Here is a 15,279-nt window from a genome sequence, read left to right as displayed (position 1 = left end):
ATGACAGGATGCAAATATTGAAGATTACTGGATACCTGTAATTTGATAGAAATTCATTTGAAATATAAAACTTACACAAACATATAATTTTAAAACTTTCTTCCTCAGCGATAATATATAAGGGCAAGCATAAAGCTCAACTAATGACAAAACTGACAGGTGACTTATAATGTACACATTTCTATGTTCTTTCATCAAGCCCAAATTGACTAATAATTATGAAGTGCATAACTTTGAATATTATTAAAGTCCGTACAAATGGACAGTGATGACTTTTTTGAGGATATTAAAATGATGAAGTGTGAGGAACGTACATTTGAACTCATTTACATCAGGCTGACATGATGCAAAGATGACTGTGTGTGTAAAATCCAATCAAAGCTCACAACATGGATAAGATCTATGACAGGTTACTTTTATTCAATCTCCTTTTCAAACACAGGATGATTTAGCTTCTCTTCTCAAACTCCTCTGAGTTTGGCATCCAATTGTGCTTTCCGTTCCAATTGAATCCCCTCAGTTGTCTTCTACACTGTATTGTGCTCAAGGCCAATCAGATGCAGCATTCAATTGGTCCTCCTGACAGTCATACAAATGTGTTAAAATACAGCTGCTCTGTCCATGGTTGCATTTCATTCACATGTAAACAGTTTCACAACATGATAGCTGTGCGCCTCTAGACCTTGGCCGTAATGTTCCCTATATCGCCGCCTCCCTGAGTCTCATCAACTGGTGCACAAGCTTGTGCATTTCACCTTTCCACTACATCTGAATGAGGAAATCACATGGGGCACACAGGGGGAGAAGGACCAAATAAAGGTAGCTCCCATCGCGTGGGGACCGGGAGAGAGGGCGAGGACCTCGTCACAGCTGGTGAACAGTGGGCTACACGACTTCACTCAGACAATGGCAGTTGGCTGGATGTTCAGACCACAGACGGAACAAAGACACAGGGCACGGTGTGGTGGCACGGTGCGGGCGCAGGCAAAGGGACTTTTAACACACAACAAACATTTCCACCTGCGGCTTGCCGCCGGCGTGCCGGGCTCCTGCGGTGGAACTTTTTTTCACGTCAGTCTGACGCTGCCTGGCCTTCTGTCGGACACTCAGTTCCTCCGCCGGGCTTGCCGTCCGCCTGGGCGTCTCTCCTGCTGGCCAGCTCCTTCAGTCCTTGCTGGATCTGCTCTGCGGCCTCACCGTCGCCGACAGCCTGCGCCAGGGCCAGGGCCTCATGGTACAGCCGGCTGGCCTCCTCAAACTGACCTGCCCCATACACACACACAGACAGAGAGACATGTGGCTCACACCCTACAGTACAAGATGGTTCTCACATGCAAAGCTTCATTCTACACCAATACCTAAGACTCAGTTTGTTCACATCTTAAAAAGTTTACATTAGCTCCATTCATACGTGTAAGACAGGAGGTTCTGCGGATGTTAAACGGTTGGGCCGTATATCTGAACAACATAAACGGTCATTTGGAAGTCCGAACTTAGCCGGCTGTTCTACTGCTCTCCTCCTAGTATTTCCGACAGACATTACCATATGTAAATGAGCTCATGTCTGAACGAAGAGAAGAACATGCGGAGATTATGTTCATGTGAGTGTTCAACCACATTCAACCTGTTCAACCCCACGGAGATTCTGTTAATGTGCGTCGGTGTCGTTCACAAATATGACTGTATAATGTCAGCATGTTAGCATTAGGGATGTAACGATTACTGTTGGTAATGGTAAACCGCGATAAAAATGTTGACAATAACAATTACCGTTTTCATTTCAAATATCATAATTATCATAGTTAATTACCACGGTGTGGAAACCATGTGTTTAATCCCTCCCAGCTTCATCAGAGCCTGTCATTGACATACAGTAGGCCTGGTACAATTAAACAAAATTGGTACCCTACTGATTCTGTTGATGGTTTTAACTGGTATTCGGATAAGGCTACACCTGATTTTAAAAGGCGGAATATTTTCACCGCAAAATGTGCACTGTATCATTAAATCCACTCACATTACCAGGAGAATACAGTAGCCTAGAGGTTTTATTTTTAACACTTACTTTGGTCTCACTCATTGGATCTAAATAACAGAAATAGCAAACTCCAAGTCATGGTAGGGCAAGTTAAGCTATAAGCATATAGCCAATTAAACATGACCAAGGAAAAGGTGAACGAGACACTTTTTGAAACTATTTCAGCTTGTGTAGGCCTATCACTGCTTTTTGAATATATTTTTAAAAATACCGTGATAATACCGAAAACCGTGAAAATTTTCATACCGTTACATCCCTAGTTAGCATCATATCTGAATCACCCGAAGGGTCGGACCTCCGTTTGACAAAGCTCCGCATATACTCCGGATGTTATATCTGAAAGCAGCTACTGAAGGTTCCTCTTTTTCCATTTTTTGTTTACCTTGATGCATCAGAATGCCAGCCATGTTGCCCAGAAGCACGTGCTGGTCAGGGTGGCCAGCCTCCTTCCCCAGCTGCATAGCTTTCTTCACGTGACTGAGGGCTTCATCATGCTTCCCCTGAAGGTCCAGGATAGTGGCCAGATCACTCATCAGCACCAGAGTCTGAAACAACACAGAAAGGGTGAGAGAGGGGGGAGAGAGAAACCAAAAGTAGTGGTACTATGAGAAGCTACATAGCACAGCCCCGGCTTCCGGAATAACCACAAGTCAGTTTCAAGCGGCCTGGACAAAAACGTGCCTCTATAAAGACACATTAACATGAATGAGTGGAAAGTGACACTTGAGCACCTGAACAAATAGAAAGCTTATCAGCAAAACATTAGGCTATTAGTAATGTGAATTGTAAGAAAGTGCCAAACTAAAACAATGACATATGGAAGTAGCTGGGTGCTGCACCTGTGGGTGCGTCTCTCCCTGCTCCTCAGAGCAAATCTGCAGGGCGCGGCGGTAATCGCCCGTGGCCTCGGTCAGCCGGTGGGTGACGGCCAGGTAGCGTGCCCTGGCATCCAAACAGAGGCCCAGCAGCAGCCGCGTGTCCTTCCTCTCCTCGTCTGACGGGGGGGGGGGACAAGGAAACATCACCACAGACATCAACAACTATCCGTCACCAACAACAGCAGGCCTTGTATGGATACAATGACAGCTGAAAACTGGTGGTTTGGAGGAGTTGATTGGATACCTGATAACTCCTCTAGGGAGAGGTCCTTGTGTTTCTCGATCTTGGCCTCCAGAGATTCTGTACAAAACTGGAACCCATGCTCTGCCAATTCATTCCTAGCAAGGACATTTGGGACAAGAATATATATGACCATCCTCTCAATTCACTTTTTTTGAGGAACTTAGAACATGTATAACAAACAGGAATAATTTAGCTATAGCTATAGCTAATTTAGCTATATTATATATAGGCCTACACAAACTATATTTTACTACAACAAGAACCAAACAAAATCGTCCAAGAAAACAGAGCCCACCTTACTTTCATTTACAAGATCTGGCAATGGTGGCTGCACGCTTACTTGTTCTGAGAGGCATATATGCTTGCAAGCTTCAGGGACATCTCAATGACCGCATTATGATCCTAACCAGAGAAAGAGTGGGGACACATACACAAATTCAAGTTCAAGTAGTTTATGGTCATGTACTCATAAAAGGAATTATAAGTAATGAAATTGTTTTGCTCAAGAGCCAGCTCAACTTTAGAGAATAAATTAAAAGTAGTATTAAAGGAACCATATGTAAGAAATGTATTTCAATTAATCATAAAATGGCCCTGATATGTCACTAGACATTAAGAAATCATGTTTATTTCAAATACTGATATCACTAACAACAGTAGTCCGGCCAGGATATTGTCATTTAAAAAGTGAAGTTGCAGCCCTCAAATTATGTTTATGTTGTGTTTTGTCATGTCATGTTGTGTTTTGGCCTGATGCGCCAACCTCCACCTATCTACTAATCACAAAGTCAGTAGTGTTTCGGCATCCGGGTTGGCAACCTCGAGTCAGGGGGAGGGGGAGGGGATACACGGCTCTACAGTAATTTGAAAATGATTGCAGTACCAGTTTTGGCCACAATCTTACATATGGTTCCTTTAAAATAGTATATTGTGTGTGTGTGTGTGTGTGTATGGGGGTTGACCTCTTCAAAAACACCATCACACCCAGAAGACGACAATACAAAAGCATGACAAGAGACCACATCCAAATGATGAGCTAAAGCATGTCCACCATGGTCTCCCCTTCTTACCTGAGGCGTTCCCCCAGACAGCATGAAACTCATGGCTGCCTTGAAGAGCTTCTCTGCCTGTAAACATGGATATGAGCACAGCTATGATGAGAAACAACTCTATTCTTGTGGCAAAAAGCAACTCCGTTCTTGAGTTAAAATACAGCCCAACTCTGGGTCATGTATCTGACACAACACTCTTACTCACGTTGGTCAGCTGACCTTGAACAAAGGCAAGGTTTGCCATCTGTAAAGGTTGAAGGAAGAAGACCATCAGAATACACAACCAACTCTATAGAGTTAAATCTCTCTATATGACTGTATCACTGTCAAAATGGTGCATGCAGACAGGTGGTGATACAGGAGAGATCAACATACCAAGCTGTATGTGTAGATGATGGCCTGGGTGTTATGAGTTTGATGAGCCAGTCTTATAGCCTGATGCAAGAAAACATTGGCTGCTTCCAACTCGTCCCTCATCATACTAAGCTGAGGATAATCAAACCAAATGCATTAGATCGTTACTTAAAATAGCTTCAAATACTTAGAGGTCTATGCCACTTCATGGACCTGATGCCGTGTGCCAATATTTAAAGTGTATTAGGCCTTTTTATCTTATCAAGAAATCAAATATGTTTTCACAAGGTTTACACAGTTCACTCGCGATACAGTGTCTCCATTTGACAGTATGCACCTGTAAAATGGTGCAAGCTGAAGATGCAGTACATTTTGTTATGCCATGATGGTAGCTACCTTGGCTTTTTTCAAGAGCAAAATAATTTCATCTTCTGCCTTCTGCGCTTCATCTCTCTCATCGTCAGCCTTACCGAAGAAAGAGAACGCTGCTATGAAATGACAAACCAGAAAAAAATTGGTGTTTACAGCCACACGTGGACATTGACATTTCTGGGCTTACCTAACTTGCGCGCCCACTAGCGTTTCTGAATGTAACATGTTTTGCAGGAGTTCTAGTAACCTGCATTATGTCAAATCTTTAACTTCTGTTCGTACATGTAAAATCTACAATCACATAAACTAACTTACCAACAGCACTCCATAATGCACTCCGCTTGTTGGAATTCTCTTCATTATGGCTTTTCTCATTGACGTGATTACTGGTGATATTACAACGTCGGAATGACCTTCTGCTCACTGCGCTCCTCCACGACAAGGACGGAGAAATCCTTGCAGTTTGCCCATACGTCAGTTGCCTTTTAGCGAGCAATAAATTGCTCGTTAAACAAATACGTGATGTTTCCAAAACATACGAATTATATCTAGATATGTGTAGAACTAGAAGACGACAGCTAGTGGGTAGCGCCATATTTCATTAGGAAATGCTTTGACGATACCACGTGACATCTCTTAAAGCTACATATAAGCGTTTATGCATAGTCTACTACTGGATTAATTTCATAGGCCTACTAGTTTCCATAATTATTAACATGTCTGGAAAAGTATGAAACCTCTAAAAAGTTTAGCTAATAGTAGCTTAATATAAAACAAAGCTGACAATGCACAAAAAATACTGAGGTCAAAATCCCAACAAAGGTTGCCTACACACTATTCTTACAAAACTACAATAAATCAATAACAATAATCAGTTAGGGTCTTTTTGCATACTGTTTAAACCAATTTACAACCTTCATGGTCCACTTTTACACTAAGTGAAAAGTGAAGTTTCAGTTGGAGAGACCAAAATACATAATAGCAAACATTTTAGTTATCTGACTTTACGACTTTACAACACACTCTCCATTTAACCTAACCTTATTTCACTTTTGTTTCCATCTTAGTGTACGAACAAACCGATTTCTAGGTTAAAACAAATTACACGTATTAATTGAGTTGTGTTATCTTTTGTATGCCTGCCAATGAACAAGTTCATCACACAAATGTACTCACCTGAACCCTTCATTACTATCCATAACAGCAAGTTATAGTGACAACAAGGACACATTTTCCATCGTGAAGCATTCTTTTATTTCACCACAGGACCAATGGATACAAAAGGGCCCCTACAAAAATAGTTCCCCACGTCCAATGTATCAGTGTGTTGAGGACCTGGTGAATTAGACTGCTTCTATTGTATGTGGGATCACCCTGCCCAGGGCAGGCCTGCTTTAGGGCACACTATACAACACTCCTCATGCACTAGTCTTTGGTACTAAAAACTGATGGTCTGGTTGACTTAGTGCTGAGACTAAGGAAAAAAAATAGACATCACATATTCAACCCTCACACACTGCACATTTATATAGGGAGACCTGCACAACAGACAAAATTTGTTCATTAAGAGCTGAAGTTCTAACAAAATATTACTCTTAACCCACACAAGGAATGGAATTTGAAGATTATTTTACACCTGCCCTTAGTTTCGGAAACCCTAAAGAAAGGAATAAAGGTTAGATCCATGGTTATATGCATATAGAAACTATGATTAACACTCTCAGTGTTACATAGAGATACATACCCCTTCTCTGCCAAGCACTTGGCACATTCAACAAGATCATGGCCTGGTTTCTTTCTACCAGTGGCATACAAATCCAGCAAGTCGCTGATATCAATCAATGTTTCAATCTCATAGCTACATGATCCATCAATCCATTACCATAAAGAAATGACAAGAAAAAAAGTATAACTTTCTGTAAAGGAGAATATCACTTAAGATGCTGCTGTAATTAGTTGATAGTGCATAAACCATTATGCTAAATTCCTATTATTAAGAGTATCCAAAGACTTGATGATACATAGGGCAACTTTTTGAGCAATGTTGCTGGGCAATTATATGACCTGTTCCCAGTTTTCAGATTAGATGGTCATGAAAAACTGCCCACTCACTGATGGTCAAAGTTCTCCATATAAATTAATGGGTAGATGCCCAAAACACCACCAGTCATCAACAGTACCCATTAACTTTGCTCAAGAGGTTTGTGCTGTGCATCATCACCTTAACTCAACTGGGAGAATTCCTCTAGACCACTAGAGCTGTTGCAATGGCATACAGCAGGTGAACTGAAGAAATTAATGAACTGCAGTGCTATAACAGGGCCCTTTTGAATGGACAGGGAATATTACAACAATGCACTGGATAGGATATCTATGAAAGAGCCCAATGACACAAGATGAAAGGGCAAACTACAGAGGTAGCCCTTACAGTAGTATTTGTGGCCTTTACAGCAATCTCGTCATGTCAGAAAATACACTTCAATACATGACAATCATAAAACAGCCTCTGCAACCCAACTACAGCACAGGAATGATTATATATTTAGGTTAAAGTGAAACATCTGCATCTCTGTTTTTGTTCTTTCAAAGGAGCTTTGGAATAAGTCTGAATGATTCTGTTGAATGACGTATAACATTTGAAATAATGTAGCTCATATTAAAAAAAACAAATTCAAACTTCTTGATTAATGCCAAAACATTCACAGTTAGGCATTGTACAATAATACTTTAAGTTTTTCCCCACCAATCTGAGCATAGACACTCTACTTCCTCACACACTTAAGGTTATCTACTTAGCCATGCTCTAAGTGACATCATGGGAGTTGTGTCTACTGGCCAGAACAGATGGACTTGGTCCAACTCTGCACAGTACATTAAACGACAAGGTCTGCATGCAAGGCAAGGCCTGGACAGGTTATTGCTCTATGGACAACACTTTAGGAATCCACGTTACAGACATCCACAAAGATGGGACCTAATCGGAATGTGTGCATCAGTCAGTGGTTTCCTTAACTCAGCCTCATTGTAGAACCTCACTCTTTGGGGCGCTTGCAAAGAGTGTCCCAGTAAAACAACCTGCAGCTGAGCTAAGAGGAATGCTAAACTTGGTGTAGTCTCTCCACTTCAGAACCCAAATTTTCCTTATAGACATTTATGTATAATTTAATGTATTCCGTTAGTACACCTACTTAACAGTAAATTCCTTTCAATAATCATTTTTGTACAAAGTACAAACTACAGCATGTATTGTGTATGTTTTGTTAAAAATGAGCTCATAAGCACATCTTTCTGACTCTATTTACCAGGCTTATTAGACAGCCTGGGCAGCACAACATAGATAATCCATTCTCAAATTTTGCATCAACCCCTGCACCAATCAGAGGCCAAGAGAAACTTCAAGTCAATGATTGGGCTGGGTGAAGAGGTGGATGGAGGTGGAGAAGTTAGTTGTGGTTTCATGGATAGTTCTAGACTCAGCTGCATATTGCAGCTTTAAATATCAATATAATATCACCTGACTTTGTCAGGAAAATGCGTGAAATGTTCTGAAAATGTCTACCTGCCTTTGTACTTACTCCTTCTATGCTCAGCGTATGGACAGAATTACCGCCAACACACACTCCAGCTTGACAGCACTCTGATTTGCAACAAATGAAGTTTGTTCATTGGGCCTCGGAGGTCATTTGGCATAAGTATTACTGAGTTTGCACACACTTCCCCTAAAAGAACAGAACACCTGACAAGCAACTGCATGCTGGGCTTATACAATATCTGCTGCAAGTGGCCCTTGAATACTGTTCACTTTGGTGATACCTGGATGGCTAACGTAAAACAACCGCCGCAGCCGGACACTCTTTTTTTAATGATGACTAACTCCTGTCGTCCAGTTCTTCAAACCGATTATGATTGTCTTAAGGACAGTAGAGTTTACGGGTTTGCACATGTGTGTGTGTGTGTACAGTATATGCGCATTGTGCATGTGTGTTTTAAAGCCTGGGTACACAGTGTACCCCTTCCCATAAAAAGGCTGCTTTACTTGGGCTTTATAAACATGACTCATCCTTATCCTAACTCAGGAATAAACACGCACACGCACATACAGCAAGAGGTAAGACAGAACCTAACCAAACTGTTATTCATAACCCCAGTGCACCACCGATCATCAGCGGTTCATGAGGTTGAAGATCCAGCATTCCTCAGGGAGCAAATAAAAGTGAACATATGTGTGTGTGTGAGTGTGTGTGTGTGTGTGTGTGTGCAACCAACAGTTCATGTCAGTTAATTTACGTGAGTGCGTGTATGTGTGTGTGTGTGCGTGCAGGTACATTATGTGTGTGTGTGTGTGTGTGTGTGTAGAGTAGGGTCAATAGACAGGTCAAGGCTGAGGACTGACGGCATCAGACACAGCTCACTCACGGCTCCCAAAGAGCTGGAGCAGAAAGAAGAAGATGTAGACGATGTCCATGTAGAGGCAGAGAGCGCCAAACACGTGCTCCTCCGGGCTCAGCGAGTAGCGGCGATTCCCCATCAGCAGCTGCACGTCGAACGCCAGAAACTACAACGAGGACAAAAACACAAAACACCCCAGCGCATGTGTGAGACACGTGTGTGCGCACAAACAACAGCCGTGCCAAAGGAGGAGTGTGGGAGTGAGTGTGTGGGAAGACGGCACAAACACCGATGGGCACACACTATGCCTGTCTGCATTCTTTTCTGCTGAAACTGCATGTGTAGCCTGGGTGAACCCGGACGAATCAGTGAGGGCATTTGAATTTGCTCAGCAGAACCATCTGGCAACTACCCCAATTTAAGCCCATTTCCAAATCACCAAAAACTGACAATGGTGGTAAATAACTGCATTTCAAACCGTCGTTTGCAAGGCAGATGCGTTTGCTGTACTTCCAAAAACATTTGGTGAGTTTCATGTACCAGTTTAATTGTAATTTCACTGGTGGTTACGCCCCTGCGAAATCGGAAGTGAACAAAGGATCTTTATGAGAATCAGCCTGGTGGTACCCAGGCAAGCACATATGATCAATGCAATGTAATTCTCTATGTATTAAGTACTACTATATACACTATGTAATGGAATGGTAGGACAATAACAAACAATGTCAATTTAAAGAGGTGAGCTTCTTCGGTATTACCAGTGTGAAGACCAAGGCACCCAGTCCAGCATATGCTGTCTGCAACCAGGGGATCTGTGAAAATGTATGCAACATGTCAGATGGTCTTTTTCAAACAAACATGACATTTCTGAATATAACAGTAATCAACGTAGCATATGCTTATATGTACTGAGCTGACTCATCAATGTTTGTTGTTAAGATCTTTCCCATGGTGTTAAATCAGCAAATTTTTTATTTTGCCTAGTTATGAAATTAACCTTAGTTAACTAATTTAACCTAGTTATGAAACTAACCTCTAAGTTAGACTTAAGACTGTTAGACTTTTAGACTAAAGTAATGTAAACCATTCATAAAAAAAGCCACAAGTGCGCTCCAAAGACCACAGGGCTGTGTGTGTGAGTGGTGTGTCGACGGACTCACATAGCCAAAGGGGGCGGTGAAGATCAGCACAAGCCCCGTCACCATCAACACCATCATGAGGGAGAACAGCAGGCCGTGACAGGAGGTGAAGTCAACCTGGAGTCAACCACAGCACAGCACCCTCAGCACACTGGGATCACTCTGGCTCCACACACATCACACCCTCAGCACACTGGGATCACTCTGGCTCAACACACACCACACCCCCAGCACACTGGGATCACTCTGGCTCAACACAGCACAGCACCCTCAGCACACTGGGATCACTCTGGCTCAACACAGCACAGCACCCTCAGCACACTGGGATCACTCTGGCTCAACCACAGCACAGCACCCTCAGCACACTGGGATCACTCTGGAGTCAACCACAGCACAGCACCCTCAGCACACTGGGATCACTCTGGAGTCAACCACAGCACAGCACCCTCAGCACACTGGGATCACTCTGGAGTCAACCACAGCACAGCACCCTCAGCACACTGGGATCACTCTGGCTCCACACACACAGCACCCTCAGCACACTGGGATCACTCTGGCTCCACACACACCACACCCCCAACACACAGGGATCACTCTGGCTCCACACACATCACACCCCCAACACCCTGGGATCACTCTGGCTCCACACACACCACACCCCCAACACACTGGGATCACTCTGGCTCAACACACACCACACCCCCAACACACTGGGATCACTCTGGCTCCACACACACCACACCCCCAACACACTGGGATCACTCTGGCTCAACACACACCACACCCCCAACACACTGGGATCACTCTGGCTCCACACACACCACACCCCCAACACACTGGGATCACTGGCTATCATTAGGGCCCAGTTGTTCAAAAAGTTTAATCTGGATCAGAATGATCCGGATTTGGAAATCCCATGTTTTGCAATCCAGGATCAGGTAATCCATATTTCCTTTATGCCCGTTTTTCAAAGCAATTGAGGATTGGATCAACCTGATCCAGATACAACCTTTTCAGGATTACGAAATCCGGATTACCTGTGTTTCTAAATGGAACTATACCACAATCTAGCCTAGTGGCTATGTAAGGAAGAACAGTTAGAATAGGTGGCCTGAGGTAGCTGTGATTATGTTCTCTAAAGAGACCGAAAGCACCACAATAAAACAATACAAACACCCCCTTCCATTATCAGACCCCTCATCTTATCCATGACAAATAAATAAATACAAAAAATCATACTTCCTCTCCTATTACTGTAAGATTTTGTGCCTGAAATCCACCTTTCTGTCGGGATCAGGGTAATCCTATTTTTTGGATCAAATTTATCCCAATCCAACTCAAGTTTTGAACAACAAAAAGGTTTTATTTTTTATTTATTATTTATTTTATTTATTTTTTATTGAAGGTTTTATCCAGATCAAAACCAAGATTAGTTTACATGATCCAATCCGATTTCAGGATCCTGTTTTCCCTTTGAAGAACCCATTTTCAAGATTTGATCCAATCCGATAGGCAAAATCCAATCAGATTTCTTTTGAACAACTGGGCCCAGGTGCCATATGACATGAGGGCGGTAGTGGTCTATCCACTTTGATATGCAGTTTGATATAACAGTCAGTGAGGAATTTAACCTTAATGTAGATATACCAAGCAGAACAGTGAACCAGAAAACACACATCCTCTGAGGATTCAAGCATAAATTATGTCTACAACAAAATCACCTTCGCAAATTAATGCTAAGACACATAAAGAGCTGGGGAAAAGATTGTGAGGTCTTTAAGACATTTTTACTTTAATGGTCAAAACAAATGCAAATTTGTCCAAAGTAATCACTACTTTTGTGGTCAATAACACAGTCGTGGCGGACGGCCCTGTGGCTAGGATGACTCACCCTGGACTGGAAACAGAAGAGAGTGACTCCGAGACAGACCACAGCCGTGATGCCCACACACAGCATTACCACCTTAGTGTTGTGGTAGCTATGGAAACATAAGTGGCACAGGAGGACAGCTCAGCAGGCAAACAGAACAATCACAGTACAATGTCTTATGTGCATGGACACACAAATAGCAGGGAATTTCAGGACAAAAGACAACATACCTGGCCAGCATGCCTGCCATATAGGACATCGCAAGAGTCTGTGGTGGTGGAAAGAAAATTTGGGTACGTACAATTGTCACCACACAACAACTACAACAAACATACCACAACAGCTGCTAGTACAAAAGTGAACCAGCTCCCTTACAGATACCATAAAATAATATACAAGATGTAATAATAATACATCAACCAGTATAGTAGATTCAATTAATATCTATTAACTTACAAAGATTCCAAGTAGAATGAGATTGGTTGGGTACTGTCGTCTAAAGGGGGGGAAATCAAATACATAGCTTAAGTACATCACGTTGCAATGAAATTAAAGTTTTGCACACAAAGCAGATACATTCACTACTCATTGTTATATTAAATTTTTATACATTACAAAAATACTATCAGAAAGCCCTCTGTGACCTGTTCTTTACAATTACTAGCCAGATCTCATGAGGGTCTGCATGATAACAAGAGACCATTCTGCCCGATCTTTCTTGCAGACCCTGAGAGGCCTCAAAGGAACCAGACTGGGAAAAGGAGGAGAGTCTTGCTTTTACCGGGCACTTGTGCTGCACACCAGCACCAGATAAGTCCCCATGAACATCATGCTGTGGGGATAGAAAAAACAAACAAACACACAAACAAATGAGAACATAGAACCTCTTCGGCATTCCCAAAGGGACTAATGACCTGAGTGGAAAGGGGCTGAATACTTACTAAGATGCCAGATAAACAATGCGATTGTACTGAACAAACTGACGAACGGGCTCACTGTAGGGAAAAGACAAGGGAGGGAGGGAGTGAAATTATTTTTCCTGTTTGTGTAAGCCTTAACTGTCTTTAAGATGTTGACAAAGTGAGCCTGCTTAGGTAAACATGCTTCTCACCAGAATGTAAAGAGGGCAACAACACCAAACGTCACCAAAAGCTGCACCATGAGAATGCTGAACACCTGAAAATAAAACACACACACCATAAGCACTGAGAGCTCCAATGACTGCCACCCAGCAGATAGCATTTCATCTGCAAGGGATGCACTTTGATTGTGATCTAACCATACAAACAAACACTTTTTCTTCTTATATTTTATTTGATGTGTAAAGATGAAATAATAAACAAGCTGGACATTAACCTTTCTGATGAACATGCGGCGGACATTTTTGTCCTCCCAGCTGCTTCCTCCGAGACCGTCAAAGCTGCCACTGGAGCTGGGGTCCGAAAACGGGGAGGACATGTCTGACGCATAGGGGTTGCTGTAGCCAGGGCCTAATACAGAAGGAGAAAACCATTAGATGTCCAGTATGTGGAAAAAGTTTCAAAGAGGGGCCCATGAAGTTTAAGTCATGTGCTTAACATGGTCTTTAACAGTACATAGGTACAGCATACAGGACAGAGTGAAATTCACAAGTCCTGGAGTACTGTAACCTGATGACATACTGGGGCCGGAGTGCACATAAGCCCAGCTGGGGTGGCAGGCAGGAGGTGGCGGCATCATGGGAGGTGGACCTCCATAGGGAGGAGAGGAGATCCCAGCCTCCTTATCTCCAGCTGTGGCCTCTGCATAACTCGGGGGCGCTGCTGGTAAGCTCATGGTTAAGCAGTTCTGATGTTTCAAGAGAGGATACAGCTGCTGCACACAAATAACCTGAAACAATTGCAGAGAATAAAAAAAATGCAGACATCTTTTGTTTACCCTCACTGCAATGTATGCAACATAAGTTAGGTTAGGTTATCTAAACATAGGCATGGGATATAATTATCGAGATCGACGTCTGTCAAGTGCTGTTCTAACACTGAGCCGGTATGCTGAATAATGCTCTATCCTCAGAAACCAAAAACAAATAGCTAACAGGCTTTTATTCGGTGTGAAATATATATGCGATGAAAACATTTAATGTTACCACAGAACACTAAGATTAGTAAACCCGTGTTAGTCTATTATTGCTGTCCGTTCATTGCATAGATCTTTTCAAATATTTACATTGTAGCTCCAATGGACGAATACGTGAATAACATATGGGCAGCAACAACAGCCACCTGTACAGCAAAAAAGGAATAACACGACCTACTCGGGGACTTGGCTTTCACGCCTCTTCGTTACTGGATATAGTGGCTAACTACCAGACTGCACCTAGCTACCAGATTCTTTAGCTCACATGCTATCTGACTTTGATACGTTAAACTTTCAAGAAGACCGGTAGTTCTTTTTCTTGATGTTATGTCTAAGCAAAGCTTCGTCTGACCAAATCAATAATATCGTTCACTGGCGTTTTTAATGTGATGGCGATGCTAGCGAACACTAATGTTAGCTATGGAAGCTAGCTAGCCATAGCAAGGATTCACAGAAGAGGGGATTAACTAGATGTCCTTAGAAGCTACCACAATTTCGGTTTCGCAATGAATAACGTCCTAACTCACACTGACCGGGACAGTACAAACTATTTACAAATGCGGGTTAACTTCTACCTCTTCAGCGACATGCACTCTTTAATGCGTCTATCTGAACACAGCAGGTTATATTTACCTGAAAGTGACAGCACTAGTTGACAGCCTTTATGCTAACCCAAAACACAACCAGACAATCACCGTATGTACTGACGTACATCCTGGAGAATCCTGACGGGAGACCTCCCATCTTCCGCACGCTTCCCCGACCGGAGAACTTATGGTCTATGGTCCTAAACCAGGATGTTAAAATGTATAAAATGTATTTCTGGAA

The 15,279-nt window shown here is 42.6% G+C and overlaps 2 protein-coding genes across 3 annotated transcripts; both read right to left on the bottom strand.

Annotated features, from left to right (window-relative positions):
• Positions 1-278: 278 nt before the first annotated feature.
• Positions 279-5,532, bottom strand: ttc19 (tetratricopeptide repeat domain 19). 2 transcript variants are annotated; one of them, XM_076295371.1, is made up of 10 exons: positions 5,254-5,532; positions 4,963-5,054; positions 4,588-4,698; positions 4,418-4,456; positions 4,231-4,287; positions 3,501-3,562; positions 3,161-3,255; positions 2,878-3,032; positions 2,421-2,583; positions 279-1,263 (listed from the first exon to the last, which is right to left on the bottom strand). In XM_076295371.1, exons 3-10 carry the CDS (start codon positions 4,690-4,692, stop codon positions 1,073-1,075), a joined length of 867 nt encoding a protein of 288 aa, XP_076151486.1. In that variant the 5' UTR covers positions 4,693-4,698; positions 4,963-5,054; positions 5,254-5,532; the 3' UTR covers positions 279-1,072. The 2 variants fall into 2 exon arrangements, with proteins under 2 accessions (XP_076151486.1, XP_076151487.1); XM_076295372.1 differs by having other exon boundaries at positions 4,963-5,051.
• Positions 5,533-6,168: 636 nt separating this feature from the next.
• Positions 6,169-15,149, bottom strand: faim2a (Fas apoptotic inhibitory molecule 2a). Its single transcript, XM_076295369.1, has 12 exons — positions 15,085-15,149; positions 13,998-14,205; positions 13,693-13,826; positions 13,448-13,512; positions 13,278-13,331; positions 13,118-13,168; positions 12,793-12,832; positions 12,567-12,604; positions 12,358-12,445; positions 10,488-10,583; positions 10,086-10,139; positions 6,169-9,493 (listed from the first exon to the last, which is right to left on the bottom strand). Exons 2-12 carry the CDS (start codon positions 14,149-14,151, stop codon positions 9,347-9,349), a joined length of 921 nt encoding a protein of 306 aa, XP_076151484.1. The 5' UTR covers positions 14,152-14,205; positions 15,085-15,149; the 3' UTR covers positions 6,169-9,346.
• Between the last annotated feature and the right edge of the window lie 130 nt (positions 15,150-15,279).

Source organism: Alosa pseudoharengus, unplaced genomic scaffold, assembly GCF_046254945.1.
Source record: "Alosa pseudoharengus isolate Yale_2024_CS ecotype anadromous, Long Island Sound unplaced genomic scaffold, YU_APseudo_1.1 YU_APseudo_1.1_scf_2, whole genome shotgun sequence".
NCBI classification, from domain to species: Eukaryota; Metazoa; Chordata; class Actinopteri; order Clupeiformes; family Clupeidae; genus Alosa; species Alosa pseudoharengus.
Note: the sequence above shows the minus strand (reverse complement) of the source record. Positions and strands in the feature narration are given on the sequence as shown.

Coding starts and splice junctions, on each gene's coding strand:
- faim2a (XM_076295369.1), bottom strand. CDS start 14,151: ATGAGCTTACCAGCAGCGCCCCCGAGTTATGCAGAGGCCACAGCTGGA. Junction 13,513..13,692: donor GCCGCATGTTCATCAGAAAG/GTTAATGTCCAG, acceptor TTTTATTTTCAG/GTGTTCAGCATTCTCATGGT. Junction 13,332..13,447: donor GTTGCCCTCTTTACATTCTG/GTGAGAAGCATG, acceptor TTTTCCCTACAG/TGAGCCCGTTCGTCAGTTTG.
- ttc19 (XM_076295371.1), bottom strand. CDS start 4,692: ATGATGAGGGACGAGTTGGAAGCAGCCAATGTTTTCTTGCATCAGGCT. Junction 3,256..3,500: donor ATATATGCCTCTCAGAACAA/GTAAGCGTGCAG, acceptor TGTCCTTGCTAG/GAATGAATTGGCAGAGCATG. Junction 3,033..3,160: donor CTCCCTAGAGGAGTTATCAG/GTATCCAATCAA, acceptor CCCCCCCGTCAG/ACGAGGAGAGGAAGGACACG.